General features: G+C 40.4%; 1 protein-coding gene across 1 annotated transcript in view; it reads right to left on the bottom strand.

The window, feature by feature from the left end:
* Positions 1-209: 209 nt before the first annotated feature.
* The window catches only part of fyna (FYN proto-oncogene, Src family tyrosine kinase a), a 23,735-nt gene continuing 7,536 nt past the window's right edge, over positions 210-16,408 (bottom strand). The window contains exons 2-12 of the mRNA XM_008276912.1: positions 14,196-14,452; positions 11,597-11,696; positions 9,660-9,758; positions 9,348-9,451; positions 8,828-8,977; positions 8,541-8,705; positions 7,517-7,696; positions 7,066-7,142; positions 6,334-6,487; positions 3,715-3,846; positions 210-1,925 (exon numbers count right to left, since the gene is read on the bottom strand). Of these exons, the coding sequence (XP_008275134.1) occupies positions 1,717-1,925; positions 3,715-3,846; positions 6,334-6,487; positions 7,066-7,142; positions 7,517-7,696; positions 8,541-8,705; positions 8,828-8,977; positions 9,348-9,451; positions 9,660-9,758; positions 11,597-11,696; positions 14,196-14,442 (1,617 nt within the window). The 5' untranslated portion in view covers positions 14,443-14,452 and the 3' untranslated portion in view covers positions 210-1,716. The remainder of the gene's footprint in view (positions 1,926-3,714; positions 3,847-6,333; positions 6,488-7,065; positions 7,143-7,516; positions 7,697-8,540; positions 8,706-8,827; positions 8,978-9,347; positions 9,452-9,659; positions 9,759-11,596; positions 11,697-14,195; positions 14,453-16,408) is intronic.

The raw sequence follows: 16,408 nt of genomic DNA, 5'->3' as shown, positions 1-16,408 counted from the left end.
TAACCGCAGGGTAGACACCCATGAGGTGATTTGCATACATTCAGTCGTGTTGTCTTTGTGTCAAACTCGCCCTGAGGGAAAACCACCAAGCCTCCATCACTCTCGCAGACGCCGCACTCGTTTCAGCTGCAAGTGTTTTCGCAACGATGATGGATTTATGCTGCCAAATATGAAGTCACGCAGTCAAGAGAAGCTTTAAAACCAGCGTTAAATAGTGGCATAATAATAGCAAGATTGTTTATTTCAAAACCAGTTGTGTACGAGTAACAGACAGAGACAATAAATAATGCAAGAGACCAAAAACTTTCTGGAAATCTACTAAATTAGGGTTAAAAAAAAAAAAAGTGATACAAAAAAAAATATCACAGTTTTTGCTCACTTTTTTTTTACCCACAGAACGCAACATAAAGACACACAGGGATGGTGCGTTGTCCTGGAATGCACCGTTTCACGCAGAGAAAAAGAGAAACGTTACGTAATTATAATAAAATGTTGTGGATAAAAAATAAAAAGTATCACATGTAATCTTAACACAGAAGACTGGCCAAAGTGTTGAGGAAAATAGCAACATTAAACAAAAGATATTTGGTCTCGGTGTGTTATTTCCAAATACACATTATGGAGGGACGAACACTGGTACACATCCTTCATTCTCAACATGACATGGCAGTTTGTTTGTTTGTTTGTTTGTTTGTGTGGCCGCTGAAGCAAAAAGACAATGTAGGATTCGTACACAGCCTGCTGCCATACATTAATGCAACATACAGTTTAAAATATTATCAGTATACTAAGCAGTCAGCTGAACAATGGCTGCAGTCGGAGAGGAAGTCATCTCCCTCCCCTTTTTTCCAAACTGCATAAAGCTGAACTAAAAGTTACTTTAAGCCGATCTAAAAATCATTGGCAGAAGCTGAAATGCAATGAATGCACTTATATGCCGTACAGCTCGGGGGTTCGGGTGGAAGAGTCCATGATGCATTAAGTTAGTGTGTATAAAGCATGAAGGCATTCCCTTACAATATAAGAATATTACTAAACATGAAAAGGCAAGAACAGGTGTTATAGTACATCTAAGTTCCTTGAGAAGAGGAGGAGAGAAGTATATGAACCTCGTAAAAAAGGTCTGCGGACTCCCGGAAAAAAATTTTCAGAGATACTTCAAGTCCACAATTTTTAACTGTCACCATTCCAACGATTATTATGTGGAGATCTGGAACCAGCTGTGAGTGTTTCTCTACGAGCCGTGAATCTGAAACAACTGTAACCTCGGATTTAAAAAAAACAAACAAAAAAAACCAAACCCCACACGTTTCCAAATTATCAAAAGTAATAAAAAATGAAACCAAAAAAAAAAAAAAAAAAGAGAAGTAAACAAGCAATTTGTATTTACACTACGTACAAGTTACACAACACAACTCATGTCGTTCATCCATGGCAGTCTTTTGTTTTTTTTTCTTCTTTTTTGTTTTTGAAATCTCAGCGTCCCCTTCCACCTCCGAAACATCCTCTGATCTGACAGTCAGTTTTGCTGCTCCGTCTCCTATGAAGCTTGGAAGTCAAGAAGTCAAGTCGATGAGCTTTTGAGATCAGAGCCACAGGATGAGAGAGAGAGAGAGAGAGAGAGAGAGAGAGAGAGAGAGAGAATGTGTGGTGGTGTGTGGCCCCCTCTGGTGGGAAACCAGTGGAACTACATGAGATGAGGGGGGCGGCGGTCGCTCAGAGGTTATCCCCTGGCTGGTACTGAGGCTCAGTGGCAGTGAAGTAGTCCTCCAAAAAGGCTTGCAGGTACTCGAATGTGGGTCTCTCCTCCGGGTCTTTCTTCCAGCACTGCACCATCAGCTCGTGCAGGGACGAGGGGCAGTCCTGTGGGCACGGCATCCGGTAGCCTCGCTCCACCTGCTCCAGCACCTCGCGGTTGTTCATGCCTGGGGAGAGAAGAGTGGTGAAATTCACACTTTAACTCATTTTTAACTGTAAATACCTCTAGACTTTCTCTATTGCAAGTATCTTATGCTCACAACATACTGCTGCCACCATTTGTTTTCTTTATGTTTCCTTTTTCACATTATTATGACAAATTTCAGTGTTATTGTGACATTTATTTCATTTTTAGAAGCATTTTTTTCCTCCTCCACATCACTGCATCTTGTAAAATTACAGTTAATGCAAACAGCTTAGTTTTTGTACATTTTTAAATTAGACAAATAGAATAAACAGATCTTGATAAAATAACATGATTTTAAGCTTAGATTTGATTAAGTTTCCCAGTGGAACATTATTTCACAGATGATTAGTTCAAGGACTGTCAGAAAGTTAAAAATACAACAATTCTTGATGCTTTTCTACCTAAAATCCTAAATCTTAATCTCTACATTTTCTCTAGTGCATAAAGTTTACATGTTCACAACATACCGCTGCCACCGAGAAAACATTGTTTTAAGAGTTTGTTTTTTCTTTTCCACATTATTATGACATACTTTCATTTTTACAAGCGATTATTTTCCCCTATCTGCATCACTGCATATCTTATTATTATTTCACAAAATGAAGGTTAATACAGTCAGCTTATTGTTGGCCCATTTTTAAATGATAAATGTAGAATAAATGACTTGAATAAAACAACATGATTTGAAACTTAGATTCGATTAAGTTTCCCAGTGGAACATTATGTCTCAGATGGTTAGTTCAAGGACTGTTGGAAAGATAACAATCCCACAATTTGTCATGCTTTTACAGTTTCTGACTCTGATAAATGGTGTTATTTTGGTAATTTACAAAAAAAAATGACAATAAGTCCCAGAATATGTGTCATTTGGTTAATGTAAACTGATGAGTTTTTGCAAATGAGGAAAGTGGAATAAAGTTAATCTGATTAAATAAGATGATTTTAAGCCTAAATTTGGTTAAGTTTCCTAATAGAATGGCATGTCACAGACGATTAGTTCAAGGACTGTCGGAAAATTGAAAATTCAACAATTCTTTTTGTTTTTACAGTTTATGGCTCCGATAATTGGTGTCATTTTGACTTCTTATTTTTATTTTATTTTAAAGATAACATGCCTTTTAAAGCCACTGGTGGGCTTTTGAGTTCAGCGGGTTGACATGAGGGAAGCATTTTGGTCATTTTGTTAACACGTGTGATGGCGTCTCTCTGACACTCCCTCACATCACCTGCTGCCTACAAACAACTAAAGCTGGACTACTTTACTTTACATACAACTTAAAATCTTTCCCTCTAAATTTTCTCCATTGCATACAGTTTAGATGTTCACAACATTCTGCGGCCACCATGATTTTTTTTTATCGTGACATACGTCCTTGTTACCGTTAGATTTGTTTCACTTTAACAAGCAGTTTTTCTTCATCTACATCACTGTATTTTGCATTATTTCACTAAATCACTGTAAAATTTGCCTCTTTAAACCCTTTTCCCATTACAGTGAGACTGATAAACACAGAGCACTGAATGGTTCTAAAATATAATGTAAAATGGCAGATAAACAAGAACATTTCACATTCGCACATTCAGACGGGAACATTTCTCTGCATAATGCACAGTGTCGTGTACATTATGCAACATGCTGCTCTTTTTTTTAGCACACAGAGCCTCGTGTCTCATCAAGGCTCGACCGCTCACACCAGCATTAATCAAACATGAGCAATCAGGTGGAATTGAGAAGTGATTGCATAACGCACGGAGCTCAGCGCTCTCACCTGGGTAGGGCACTCTGCCCTTGGTCACCAGCTCCGTCAGCAGGATGCCGAATGACCACACGTCCGACTTGATGGTGAATTTTCCGTAGAGCGCAGCCTCGGGAGCCGTCCACTTTATGGGAAACTTTGCACCTAAAACGAACAAATTTTGTGAACAAACTGCTGCAACATTTTTCACTCCTGTAACTCCTGGAGATAAACTACAGCAATAACCTTTACTAGGAGTAAGTAGGTCAGTCGTCACTGTGGAGGTTTTTTTTTCCCTTCATCTGTGATTTCATTAGTGATGAGACAAAAGGAAATAATAACATTCCACCGGGGAAATAACGGACCGGTTCCATTATCTCTGTCTCAGTTTGCACTTGGCCCAGGTCGAACAAGTAAACATTTAAACTGCTAACAAATGAGTGAACATGTTGACGGGGTGACTAACAGAGTGTGGAAGTCCTCCTGGTGTAGTTCACATCTGACTCAGGAGAGAACAACACTCCAGTGGTTCAGGGTGTAACCGCTTATTCTTTATCCTCCCAACAAGCAGCACAGCGACAGATTGATTCCTGTGTTTAACAAGTGCTTACTTCAGGGCATTGGCTGCCATAAATCCAGCTCGGTGCACTTGTATAAATACATATTGGGCTGTTTTTGCGCTATGCTTTAACCACACATGCTTCTGTTTTCCACTGACCTCCACAAGACAAATTCACGCACGTTTACTGTACTTATTCTGAAACAGCACTGTGCATGTACATGTGTGTGAAACGCGACTTGGGACTGACTAAATGGAAGAAACCATCTGCCAGGCCGCAAGCTGCTTCCTCCAACAACAAGGTTTTCAGAAAATGCTGTGGCTGAGGACTTAAAGAGCATTATAGAAACATTTAGGTCGTGCAAAAGGTTTGCTCACAAGTCACAAGTCTGATCTTCAGTCCAACAGCGTCACATTAAAAGTAAATTGCTGCAAAACTACCTCCTGATATGACGAACATTTGCTGTTAGCATGCATACTTAGCATGCTGCATTAGCATTGGTATAATCAGATTTCTCACTTTGTAGTTCTTGATTGCAGCGTACCCATGGATGTATAAATAGCAGGTGCTTTGTTATTTTTTAACAAATCACTGCTTGCACATCATGAACCAGCCCACACACTCATGCACATACATGGATGACTTCAGGTGAAGCCTCTGAACCCCCAACGAGTTTCTGGGCGTTTTTTACAGCTGACGCTTTTCCACTCACTGTTGGCTCTTTTATTTATTTATTTTTTTTTAAAATGCAGTTTAACGTCTTGTGCTTCTATGAGAACAGAAGAACATGGCTAAAAGACGAGATAACTCCTAAATGTTGTTTTGAGCAACATCACGCAGTTATTTTGGCATTCATCCCCCAAAAAAGAAGAAAAGTAGTTTCTTTGATTATTTATTTCACAAAAATTGAAAAAACTTTGAATTAACATGTATAGCACTGTCCAAAGTGCCCACAGGTGCTACCACTAGTGAAAAATAATATGGTGGCCCTACATTCAATAGATGTTTTACTGCTTACATCTTTGATTTAATTCTGTACTTGTCTTCTATCAGCTCTGTGTGAACACAGCCTGCAGTTCAGCCAAAAGTGGCAGAATTTTTTCCAGGTGATTCTTTATTTTTTTTATTTATTTGTTTTTTACAGAATCCCATTAATGCATCCATCCATCCATTATCTATACACCGCTTAATCCTCACTAGGGTCATGGGGGGCTGGAGTCTATTCCAGCTGACTTAGGGTGAAGGCAGGTTCACCTGGACAGGTAACCAGTCTATCACAGGGCCTGCCCATTAATGCAAACAACTTATTTTGGGCTAAGATTTAAAAGACACACGTGGAATTAAAGGATTTTGATACAATAACATTCATTCCAGCTTAGGTTTAGTTCAGTATCTCAGCTGAACATTATGTCACAGATGATTTGTTCAAGGCCTGTCGGGAAGCTGAAAATCCAACAACTCTTCATGTTTTTACAGCTTCTGCCTTTAATAAATACAGCAATATTGGCTTCTTTTTTTAATCAATAAAATGCCTTTTAAACCGACCTGTGGTTTCTGGTGTTCAGAGAGAAAAGCTGTGGAATGCATTTTGGTCATTTTGCTAACAAGGCGGGTGGCATCCCTCAGATCACCTGCTGCGTAGACACAACTATCACTGGACTACTTTAAATATAACTTAAAAACAGATTTTCTGGCATATTTTTTTTCGTAGGAATTCTAAGCAGACTTGAATGAACATTTATAACTCATAATGATATCCTTGCAAACTGTAAACCACACTGAATCTAAAACACATGTGTGTTATGTCTGCGTGCTCAGATGTGTCTGCATTATGCCTTCAAGGAGGAAGATGACAGAGTTTAAGGAATCGTTAATGTTATTTCTGGAGGTTATGTCCCGGCTTGTGATGCTGCAGTGATTTTCCTGATCACTCTGCACAGCCGGTTGTTTTTGAGCGGACTGCGCTCCAGATGTTTCCTACACATTGACATCACTTAGGTACCTTTGTTGTCATGGTGCAACCTGATTTAATAAATTAGTGGCTTTGAGCAGATAGAGGACACAGTGAAGGATTTATGACCAGTATTCCTACCTTGTCTGGCCGTGTATTCATTGTCCTCGATGAGCCTGGCCAGACCAAAGTCAGCAATCTTGCACACGAGGCTGTCACCAACCAGGATGTTGGCAGAACGCAGGTCTCTGTGGATGTAGTTCATCCTCTCAATATACGCCATTCCTGCTGCCACCTGGGACATGGGAGTTATTTTTTCCAGTGAACGTCGTATCACTGAACGAGCTTCAAGGTCACTAAATCTGTGCTAAGCAAGATTTTTTACACAGGTTTGTGGATTTCATTCATCAGCCCAAAAAAAGTGGGACTGCAATAGACAGATTTGTCATATTTACAAGATAAACTCCAGTGTCAGGTGTGATTACTTATCAACTCAGAGGAGGTTATGAATCACAGTTGCAGGATAAAACACAAACTGTGGCAAATAAGTGATGCACCAGTCAGGTTCAATCACTAACTTTAGCTGCTTGCATGTTTGATCTTTGCTATTCCAGTAAAAACAATGTACTTCCTTCAGGACACCTTTCCAATTCTGCTCTTCTGGTCTGCTAACGTGAGAATTTGCTTAATGAAATTGCAAACACTGCCATAGCATCAAGATGGAAATGAGTAACACTGAGCTTAAACGAGTAAATTAGTAACAGCTGGGAGCGATTAAAGCGAATTAAGCTCTTTGAAAAAAAGAAAAATCTCTTTCACAGTTCTCTAGTTGCAAATCCACAGTGTACAGCATCGAGATGTTCAGCGGCGTACCTGAGCTGCCATGTCCACTAGATTTGGCAGTTTGAGGCCTCTCCCTTCTCCGTCCTTGAGGAAATCAAGCAAACTCCCTAAAAAAAAAAAAAGGACAGATAGAGCGTCAGTTCTAATCCGCTGTCTTGTATTGTCGCAATCTTATCTCGCATTTGATTTTTAAAAAAGCAGCAACTTGTAGCTAATGCTGCGTGTAATTCTGGGATTTCTGCCACAAATGTTACACTTGGCTCAGATATATTTAGTTAATTACTGCTGTGGAACCTGAAGATCTCTGTGATGTCCCAACCAATCCTGATAAACTATATGTGGACTGAGCATCACGCATCGAAGTAGGACACATACTGTGCTGTCCATGCAGATGTATAAATTATGTAAACACTGTGTAGGTGTGTGCAAGAATAAATGTATGTAATATTAATAGCGTCCCGTCGCTTAAAACAGCATCTACCTTTGCTCATGTACTCCGTGACGATATAGATGGGCTCCTCCGACACCACCGCGTAAAGCTGCACCAGCTTATCGTGTCGGAGCTTCTTCATGATCTGAGCTTCTTCCAGGAAGGACTCGGGCGACATGGTGCCGGGCTTCAGCGTCTTCACCGCCACCTTGGTGGTGCCGTTCCACGTGCCTGACAAAAAAAAAAAGGTTAATATTTTATCAGTGTTTTACTTTGAAAATGAGATATTCGGCTTTTAAACAACAGGATGTCGAGGGAATCTGACAAACTGACAAGTGAGAGGTTTGGAGAGATAGATTCACGGAAACAAATGTAAAATGTGTGGTTGAAATCTACTAAGATATCAGTTCTGAAATGAGTGTTTCTCCTAGTTTAAAAAGGAAATAAAAGCATTTAATCTGCAGCTGTATATACATGTAAATATGAGGCTTACTATAGCATATCAGGGCATTACAGGTGACCATAAAAAGACAGTAATATAGTTCAAATAAAACACAAATACTGAAAAATAAAGACACAAAACTATATAAATAAATGACAGGTTGTCGTCATCTTATTTTGAAATGACATCTATCTGTATACAGCATGCGTCTAATGTTGAGCCAAATAATTCTAGAAAATGTTTGAGAAATTGTATTTAGGTTTAAATGTGACTATAAAGTTAATCCAGGTTGAGAACTTGTTTCTACAGGTTTAGGTCTCTGCAGATCAGGCACATATGCAGCATTTGACTGCACAGTGCAGCAAAAATGACTGAAGTCAGCTGAACTAAAAACAGCGTGCACCTGAGCCAAGTTCACATAAACCATGTCACATAATCCACATACATACCAAGTTTTAACTCGTCTAAAGGCCTTTTCAAGCCCTAAATCCAATCAGAAATCATGTTCCAGTCAAAATGGAACAAGATGAAGCAAAAATTTTAAATTCTTCTCCCTGAACTCTATCTCATACAGCTGTTGTGCAACACTGCCCACAGCTGTCCAATTCCTAATTCGTGCCAAAAGATACACACCCATCCAGACTTCTCCGAACTGGCCGTTGCCAAGGCGTTTAATGAGCTGCAGCGACTCCCGCGGGATCTCCCACACGTCTTTGGTTTTCACAGACAGGTCAGTCAGTCGAGGCATGCCTTTGTGGCATGGAACGATCAGTCGGCAGCACAGCCCTGCGGCCCTGGCTGGATTAACCGTGCAATTTGAATATGAAACCATATGACAAATTTATGGAAATGTACTTTTAAAAAGAAGAAAAACCAGAAACATCGGTCACGTCTAGACGTTTTTGGTCGCAGAGTCTCACCAGAGTAGTGCTGAACCAGCTGCTGGAGCGTCTCAAACTGGGCCCTGGTGGTGATGTAGTAGCCTCCGCTGTCCAGTTTGCGGATCTTATAGTGTTTGACGTGATCTCCCTTGATGTCATCCCAGTCCTGGATGGAGAGAGAGTAGGCCCCTGGAACCAAGACGACACCCAGATAAAGAGCTAAACTGACATTTATGGTAATATATACTGTAACTGAGTTGGTCTTAATGGGATTATAGAACATGTGAGAGTGTGGGATACTATTTAAAATTAACATTTATATAGTATATTGTGCAAAAGATATGGGGCAATGAATATGGAGCAGCTGCACAGTAATGACGTGACGACATCAAGCCAAGCTGCCATGTTGGTGGAGTGATTTTATTCCAAGATTATCTATAAATAATTAGCTTTTACTTAAACTTAAGTGTTGCTAAATATTCATTTATCCGCAAACACATCTGTCTGTTTTCCTGAAGTGTAAAAGCATTTAACATGTCAGCATGTTCAGTCTGAGTACCTTTGGTTGTTTCACTCTCCCGGATGAGGAAAGTGCCTCTGGCGTTGCCGTTGGAGAGCAGTTGCCTCTCTGCATCCTTTCGACCTAATTTACCGAAATACCAACTGCAGGGAGGAGAAAAGAAAAAAAAGAATCAAACTATATAGAAAACTATTTGTTTGAAGTCTTTTTCAGACGTGCGTGCGACTCTGTCACGTTAAAGGTAGTGAGAGAAGCTGTCAAATATTTATGACTGTGGTGATGAAGCTGCCGTGCCTCCCAGGCCGAGGCTGTGTGTGCTCACGTGAAAAAAAAAAGAAAAGTTTTACTCACTCCTCGGCTTGGATTGAGTCCACAGGAGCTACGTAATTGCTGGGAATGTATCCAGTTCCACCTGTAGTGAGAGAACGGGCCTCCCACCAGTCTCCCTCGCTGAACAGAGGACCACGGAGAGTCGACGGAAGATGCAGGTTGGAATACACGGAGAGACACGTCAACATTTAAACGTCGTTTAGAAAGGCAGAAATAACACTTTAAATATAGAGGACGCAACACAGTTGAGAGCATCTGAATTAAAAGAACAACTAAATCCCAAGCAGCTGTTTTGTTTGTTTGCCCCTGAAGATTTGGAGAAAAATCACTTTAAATTGAATTTCAAAAATGCATTTTCATTCATTTACACATTTGTTTGGATATTTAAAAAGCTGGTACTATAATTAGACAGGGACAGTAAATGTCTGAGTGGACTTGGAGAGTTTATATTCAGTATATATGTTAAACTCAAACCTCCACAGAGACAATGATTGCAGATACTGTTCCATTCGAGCGCTGTATGTTTTGATATTAACGATACACACTTGTGAGTTTGGACTGTCTGCTTTTTTGTCAGCACATTTCTAAACTAGAATAACCAGCTTCTCCTTTGTGAGTCAAAGATAGTTATCCAAGTTTGCTAGATATCACTTGTTAAGTAAATACAGACGGGTGACAAATTAAAGGAAAAAACTATATATAGTGTTTTAGTAAGGACAGATATAATGCTCTTTGGCACTGGTTTCCCAAAACTCCACTGGATGGATGAACACCATTCTTCCAAAAGATGGTGTTTTGAAGATGGTGTCTGGTCCAAACTCACCCACAGGTGTTAAACTGGGGGGCCACAGGGTGTGATTCATATCATTTTCATACACATCGAACCACTCTTTGTTCTCTACGGATGGCAGCACATTTTTATCCCATCGGGACAGAAGTGTTTCCTCACAGGATAAAGGTGACCGCATAGAACAACTTAGTATTTATTTGCAGTGACCCTTACGTTTAAGGGGACAAATGGACTCAAAGGATGCCAGAAAAATGCATCTCGCAGCAAAACCAGAGCCGCCGGACTCCCTCGCTGTCGAGGTCAAATGTTTGGGTTTTTCCTTTAATTTGAACATTGAATGTTGTATAATGGGCAGACAGCTTTAACATGTTGATAACCAATGACATGACATCGTTTATTACAGGACAACGAGCTCCAGTAAGTAGCACACCACAGAAGTTAAAATTGGGTTGCCTAGCAACAACAGGTGGTGATGAAGTCTCGATTGATGCAATTTTTTGTTTAAAAAGTAAAGCTTCAGCTCAATATTCACCGTGTAATAGATTTAAAATGTGATGGAGCGTTACCACATGAGATACCATCAGAATCGTTACAGAATGAGGACGGCGTGAATTTGTAGAACTACGGAAGTGAGAATTTAAACCTTCGGTCAGACGTGCTGCAAGATGTTTATCTTATGAATGCTGCAATTTTGATTTAAAAACTTGAATTGTTCAGCATAGTTGGGGTAAATGTTTGGTTCAGATTTATGACAGTTGGGAATGCCCTGTCAAATCTGTTTTATTCTCTTTTGAAATAAGAAAAACATACACACAAGCTCATTGTTGTTTATATTTACTTCCCCAAAAAAGTGAGAAGAATTTAGTTTCACTTTGACGTGAAAACACAGGGACCCGATCAGTAAAACCAGAGACATCCTCTCACTATCTCTGCATCACAGCTGACTAACGTAAAACTTCTTTCTATAACACAAACTGTCAGAAACCTATCATTACAGCAGCAGTCAGATGCATAAATCAGGTTCAGTCTGCAGCAGACAGACCAGTTCCCTCAGACATTTCATTCCAAACGCAGCACTTTAAACGTTCGCGACAGACGATAAACGGGGGGAGGAAAACACGACCGCCACCCCTTTTTAATGCTGTCATGCAGATGTTTTCACACTTACGTGCTGTTGAGGATCTGAAACCTCTCCCCCTTTCTGAAGCTGAGGTCATCATCCTCCGTCCGGGCTTCATAGTCATAAAGAGCCACAAACAGAGTCACCCCTGCAGCAGAAAAAAACAAGACGTGGTGGTTGGAGTTAGCAGAGGTGAATTATATGGATGAGATATTACGCTGGGTTTTTCATTGTTGGGTTCGTTCATCTGTGTAACACATGGGAAGCCTGTTATGTAATGGCAATCAGAATCACTGCCTTCTTACTCTTCACACCCCATCTGCTGCTTAATTTTAGAAACTTGTGCACAAAATAAAAATTTAACAGACAACTATTCCAGATCAGCATCTTATTTTAGAGGTTTTACAGACTCTTAACTTTAACTTTGAAATACTTGTGGGCATGCTCACATAGTTTGAAATCATTCCTCAGTTGAAAAATACCAGCTAGACTTTAGCCTCTCTTTATCATTTATGTACATAACATCTAATAACTTGTGTCTTTGGCTTTACAAAAACTTGTATTCATTATTTAGGTGTTTGTTCAGAACTTTCAGGGTTTTTTCCTCCTGAATATTAAGTAGCATTGTTTTTATATTTGTGCTGTTTGATTTTAAAGCTGCACTAATTCTTTTATGTCAACATTATTGTACCAAATGACTAAATGCAATGTGCAAAAGCTTAATGTAAGAAATTCAAGGAAAATTTTCACTTGACTCTATCTTTCCTCAGCTCTTCAAAGTAATTCAGTTCATTACTTTTACTCATTGTTTTGGGTTGACGGCCTGCAACTCTAATATTTGGATTTGAAGGCCTGCAACTTTAATGTTTGGATTTGACGGCCTGCAACTTGTATGTTTTGGTTTGATGTCCTGCAACTTTTATATTGATTTTCTGCCACAGCAGGCAACTATTTTGAGTCAAAAAGCTCTGACAAACCAACTGAACTGCACGAGAATGAAGCCTTTAGCAGCTGAAGATGCAAATATTTCCCACAGGGGTTGGTGGAGACCAAATCTGGAGCCTAAAGGGGGATAATGTTTGAGTTAAATTTGTCAGGCATGCCATTTATTCCCAAATATAACTTTATAAGCTAATAACATGTCAGCCAAAACTATGATAGGAAAAATAAATTACTGCAGCAAATGAACAAAATTCCTTGTTTTGCAAACAAAACCAGAAATCTGACGCGACTCTATCCGACAAAGCATCCTCTAAAAATGATGAATGAACAGTTGCTGCCAAGATGAGGGAGGCCAATCAAAATCTACTGATCTGATAAGGAAGGCCCTGGGGTCGCTGTATCTCTTAATAAGCCTGAAACTATAAAATGATTTCATTTTCTGATTGGATCTAAAGCCTCCCCGGACAGTCAGAGCTACAGTGCTGCCCGTCAATGCGATGATCTCTGAATCTTGCGTTGCCCAAAATTGCAGACTGTCTCTCAGTCATTCATGCTGACGTCTTTACAGGGAGGTCAGCTGAGGTTTTTGTTCCACTTCTGTCCTTGCTGACTTTTGTTTAGAGTGTTTTTTTGTTTTACTCAAGCTCTCGTTTTACAACGTTGGACATGAATGTTCCTCCACTTTGCCCTCCCAGAGTAATGTCTTATTCATACAAGCTGACTTCACAGATGTAGCGTTCTGTGTGTGCTGGGACGTTCCTTCAGAAAATAGTTCCACATCAAAGCAAGAGACGCTGCTAATTTATGCATCACACATCATGTGTACCTTTAAAATCTTAAATAAGAGTCTGTACAGCCCATGTCTCCACCCTGGAAGCACTTTTGCATTTTTCCTGTCTGGCCTGTCTGGTTGTCAGATGTGCCTCACAGAGCACCGGCGATAATTTAGGTCACTCTGTTTTCCATTAACTTGCGGGCTGTGGACATTTATCTTCCGTAGCACAATATCAGTGCACACAAGAGAAGAGTCACATATTAATTGGGTAAGCTAAGGAATAAACCGACAATCCAAAGCTTGATAGACTTAATTTGAGATCAGCCAGTGTCCCTTTTAATAAAAGCTGTTTCTGGCCAAACGCTGAATGAGCTTCAGAGACATTTACAGCGTTAAAATGATCCTGGTTGTAATTTAACCCCGTGTTTAATGACAGCAACATATTTTACCCTTATAGTATCACCTTGTCTTAAACAAGATGCACCATCATTTAGGAAACAGAATTTTTCCCTGTCTTGTAGACATTTAGCTGAGAATACCAATACCACTCAAATGTCTGTACAATAAATACAGTATATGGCAACTTTAGCTGAGCGTAAAGACTGGAAAAATGGTGGAAACATCCATCTGTGCATTGTCAGAAACATATTTCTTTGCTATGTGCACAGTTGTGATGAGTGATAATTTTCTCATGTAACCTTTTGCATAGAAGCAAAAAAGGACTAAAAAGGAGTCAAAGTGCTGCTCAAACTACGGCGTAGCTTCATTAGTTTTATTAGCAGCATTTTAGTGTCACGTGATGGTCTTAACACAACGTGAGAGGCTTTGCCAATGTGTCAAGTGTTTGTCTTGAAAAAAAGTGTCTGCTAAAATGGTAAAAACTTGCAGCAATTAACCCCTGCTGTTGTGCATTCACAGACGACCTCTCACCTGTTCCCCCCCGAGACCGAAGCGTCCCGGACTGCGAGGACGTGTGGACGCCTCCGAACACGGTCACTCCCTGCGAGGCGCCGCTGTGGAAGTTGTTGTAGTTGGGAATGGTGGTGATCCCGAAGCTGGGGTAGTGCTGCGGCGTGGGGTCAGACCCATAGCGGAAGCCCGAGTTGTGTGAAAGGCTGGTCTCCCGTTCATCAGTGAGTTTTGCTGCTTCTTTATCCTTACATTGGACACAGCCCATTCTCTACCGTCTGTGGGCGGAGAGAGAGGCAGAGATGGATTAGTACGTAGGTAAAATAATAGCTCAAAAGCCGTCTCCATTGGGGAAATTACGATTCAATATTCCATTATTTCAGAGCTTCCTCCGAGACTCTTGGAGAGCCTTCTGAAAACCTTTCAATTAGGCTGAAATTAAATGCGATACTTTAAATTCCATTACTAATTAAACAGAGGAACATAATGTGATGGAGCTGTATGTGCACGCTAATGCAACCGCTGTATTTAAGATGCTGATGTTGATGTGAGATACTTTACACCGAGAATATCCGGCTGAACTTGCCGTAAAAGAGCTTAACGGCACTACTTATTATGGTTTACTTTTCCATCTTACTGCATGACCACACTTGAGAGAAGAATTTACACCCGGCCACTGCATTTACAAGTTGGCATGCACTTTATTTTTGTTTGCTTTACAAGGAGCCACACACACACACACACACACACAGACACACAGACACACAGACACACACACGTACAGATTCACAGGACAGGAGTTAAAATGCACAAAGAGACCCTTAAGAGCAAACTCTGGCTCCACTGATGGAGCATTTGGCCGCACGAAAGCAAAGCTAAACCAGTTTCTGTAATGAGTGAGGCAATCTGCTTTGTCAATTAAAAAGAGCCTTACCATCTTTATAGACCCAGTTAAACTAATGAAGGTTTCGGCTCACCGTGCCCACCCCCCTTTAAGCCCTGGAAGCTCAAGAAGCTGCTTTAACGTGGCTGGGAAGAGGCCGCTGACAGCAGCCTTGTCTTTCATCAGCATTAGCAGCCAGCTGACTTCAGAGACGGCTAATTGGAAACATACTTGTTTACAGTGTCTGTGGATGGAGGGAGGTGGCGCTGGGGGCAAACGCCAGCGCTGCAGCAGACGGAGGTTAAGCAGAAACTATCACAACGCTCCCTATCTCGGCTAAAGACTCACTTACCCACGATAACAGTGCAGGCTGCAAGGCTCACAGGTCGTGCCTCATTTCTGTCGGGACCAATACAACCATCTTTCATGCTTGGAATGACAATTTCCTTTAATCAGGCCTTTATTTAGGTAACACTAGTGAAATATGTGAAAACGATTACGTCTCGCGTTTGAAATCTGTGCTGAGGAAACTATTTTGCATCCCAGACTGAGCAGGAATCAGGCGTTACAAGCTGTGCAGTATATGACCCAAGTCCTTCAGGCCTGTTTTACATTTACTAGCAGCAAAACCCAAATGCCTACATAGGAGGAAAAAAAAGTGCAAACAGATGTGTCACTGGATGCATACTGCGAGCACTGCTACACGGTGCAAGCAAAGTTTGCCAGAGGACGAATATTCATGTGTTAATTTAGTTAAAAACACCTCAAGTTTAAGAAAAATGGAAATTAAAAATGTTTTCATGAAGCGGTCTGGTAAGCATTACTAGAGTCACAAGATGCTGGAGCTGAAATACTTTAAAATGAGCCTTTGAAATGTCAAAGGCTGTGGTCGTGAAAAAAAGACAAACCAGAAAACAAAGTATGACAGTCCAAGAATAACTCATCGGGATAGGTTTCTAAAAAACTCTTTTGTGTGGTGAAGTGGAAGAAGTACTTTTACTTAAAAGGCAAACTTAGTTTCAAACTTTACATTTTTGTGGCAGTACCAAGACAAGAATTAAAATATTCCTTAAAGCTCACATATGTGAACTCGTACATGTTCTGTATTGGCATCGATAGATATTATTGAAGTGAACATTGATGCAACAATGTGTAAACAGCATTTTAATGATATCGCTGCTTCAGGGGAAGCTAGTTTATCTACTTTAGACACAGTTAGGTGGGTTAGTCTAGATTTAGGTAAACTTAAGATCAAACCTTTCCTTAAAGGGCACCATGATAAATCTAGAGAGCTGTGCTGTGACTAACAGAGTAGAAAAGCACAAGATTATATGCATTCTTTAGACCAGGG

This window comes from Stegastes partitus, unplaced genomic scaffold, assembly GCF_000690725.1.
Source record: "Stegastes partitus isolate 25-593 unplaced genomic scaffold, Stegastes_partitus-1.0.2 Scaffold83, whole genome shotgun sequence".
NCBI classification, from domain to species: Eukaryota; Metazoa; Chordata; class Actinopteri; family Pomacentridae; genus Stegastes; species Stegastes partitus.
Note: the sequence above shows the minus strand (reverse complement) of the source record. Positions and strands in the feature narration are given on the sequence as shown.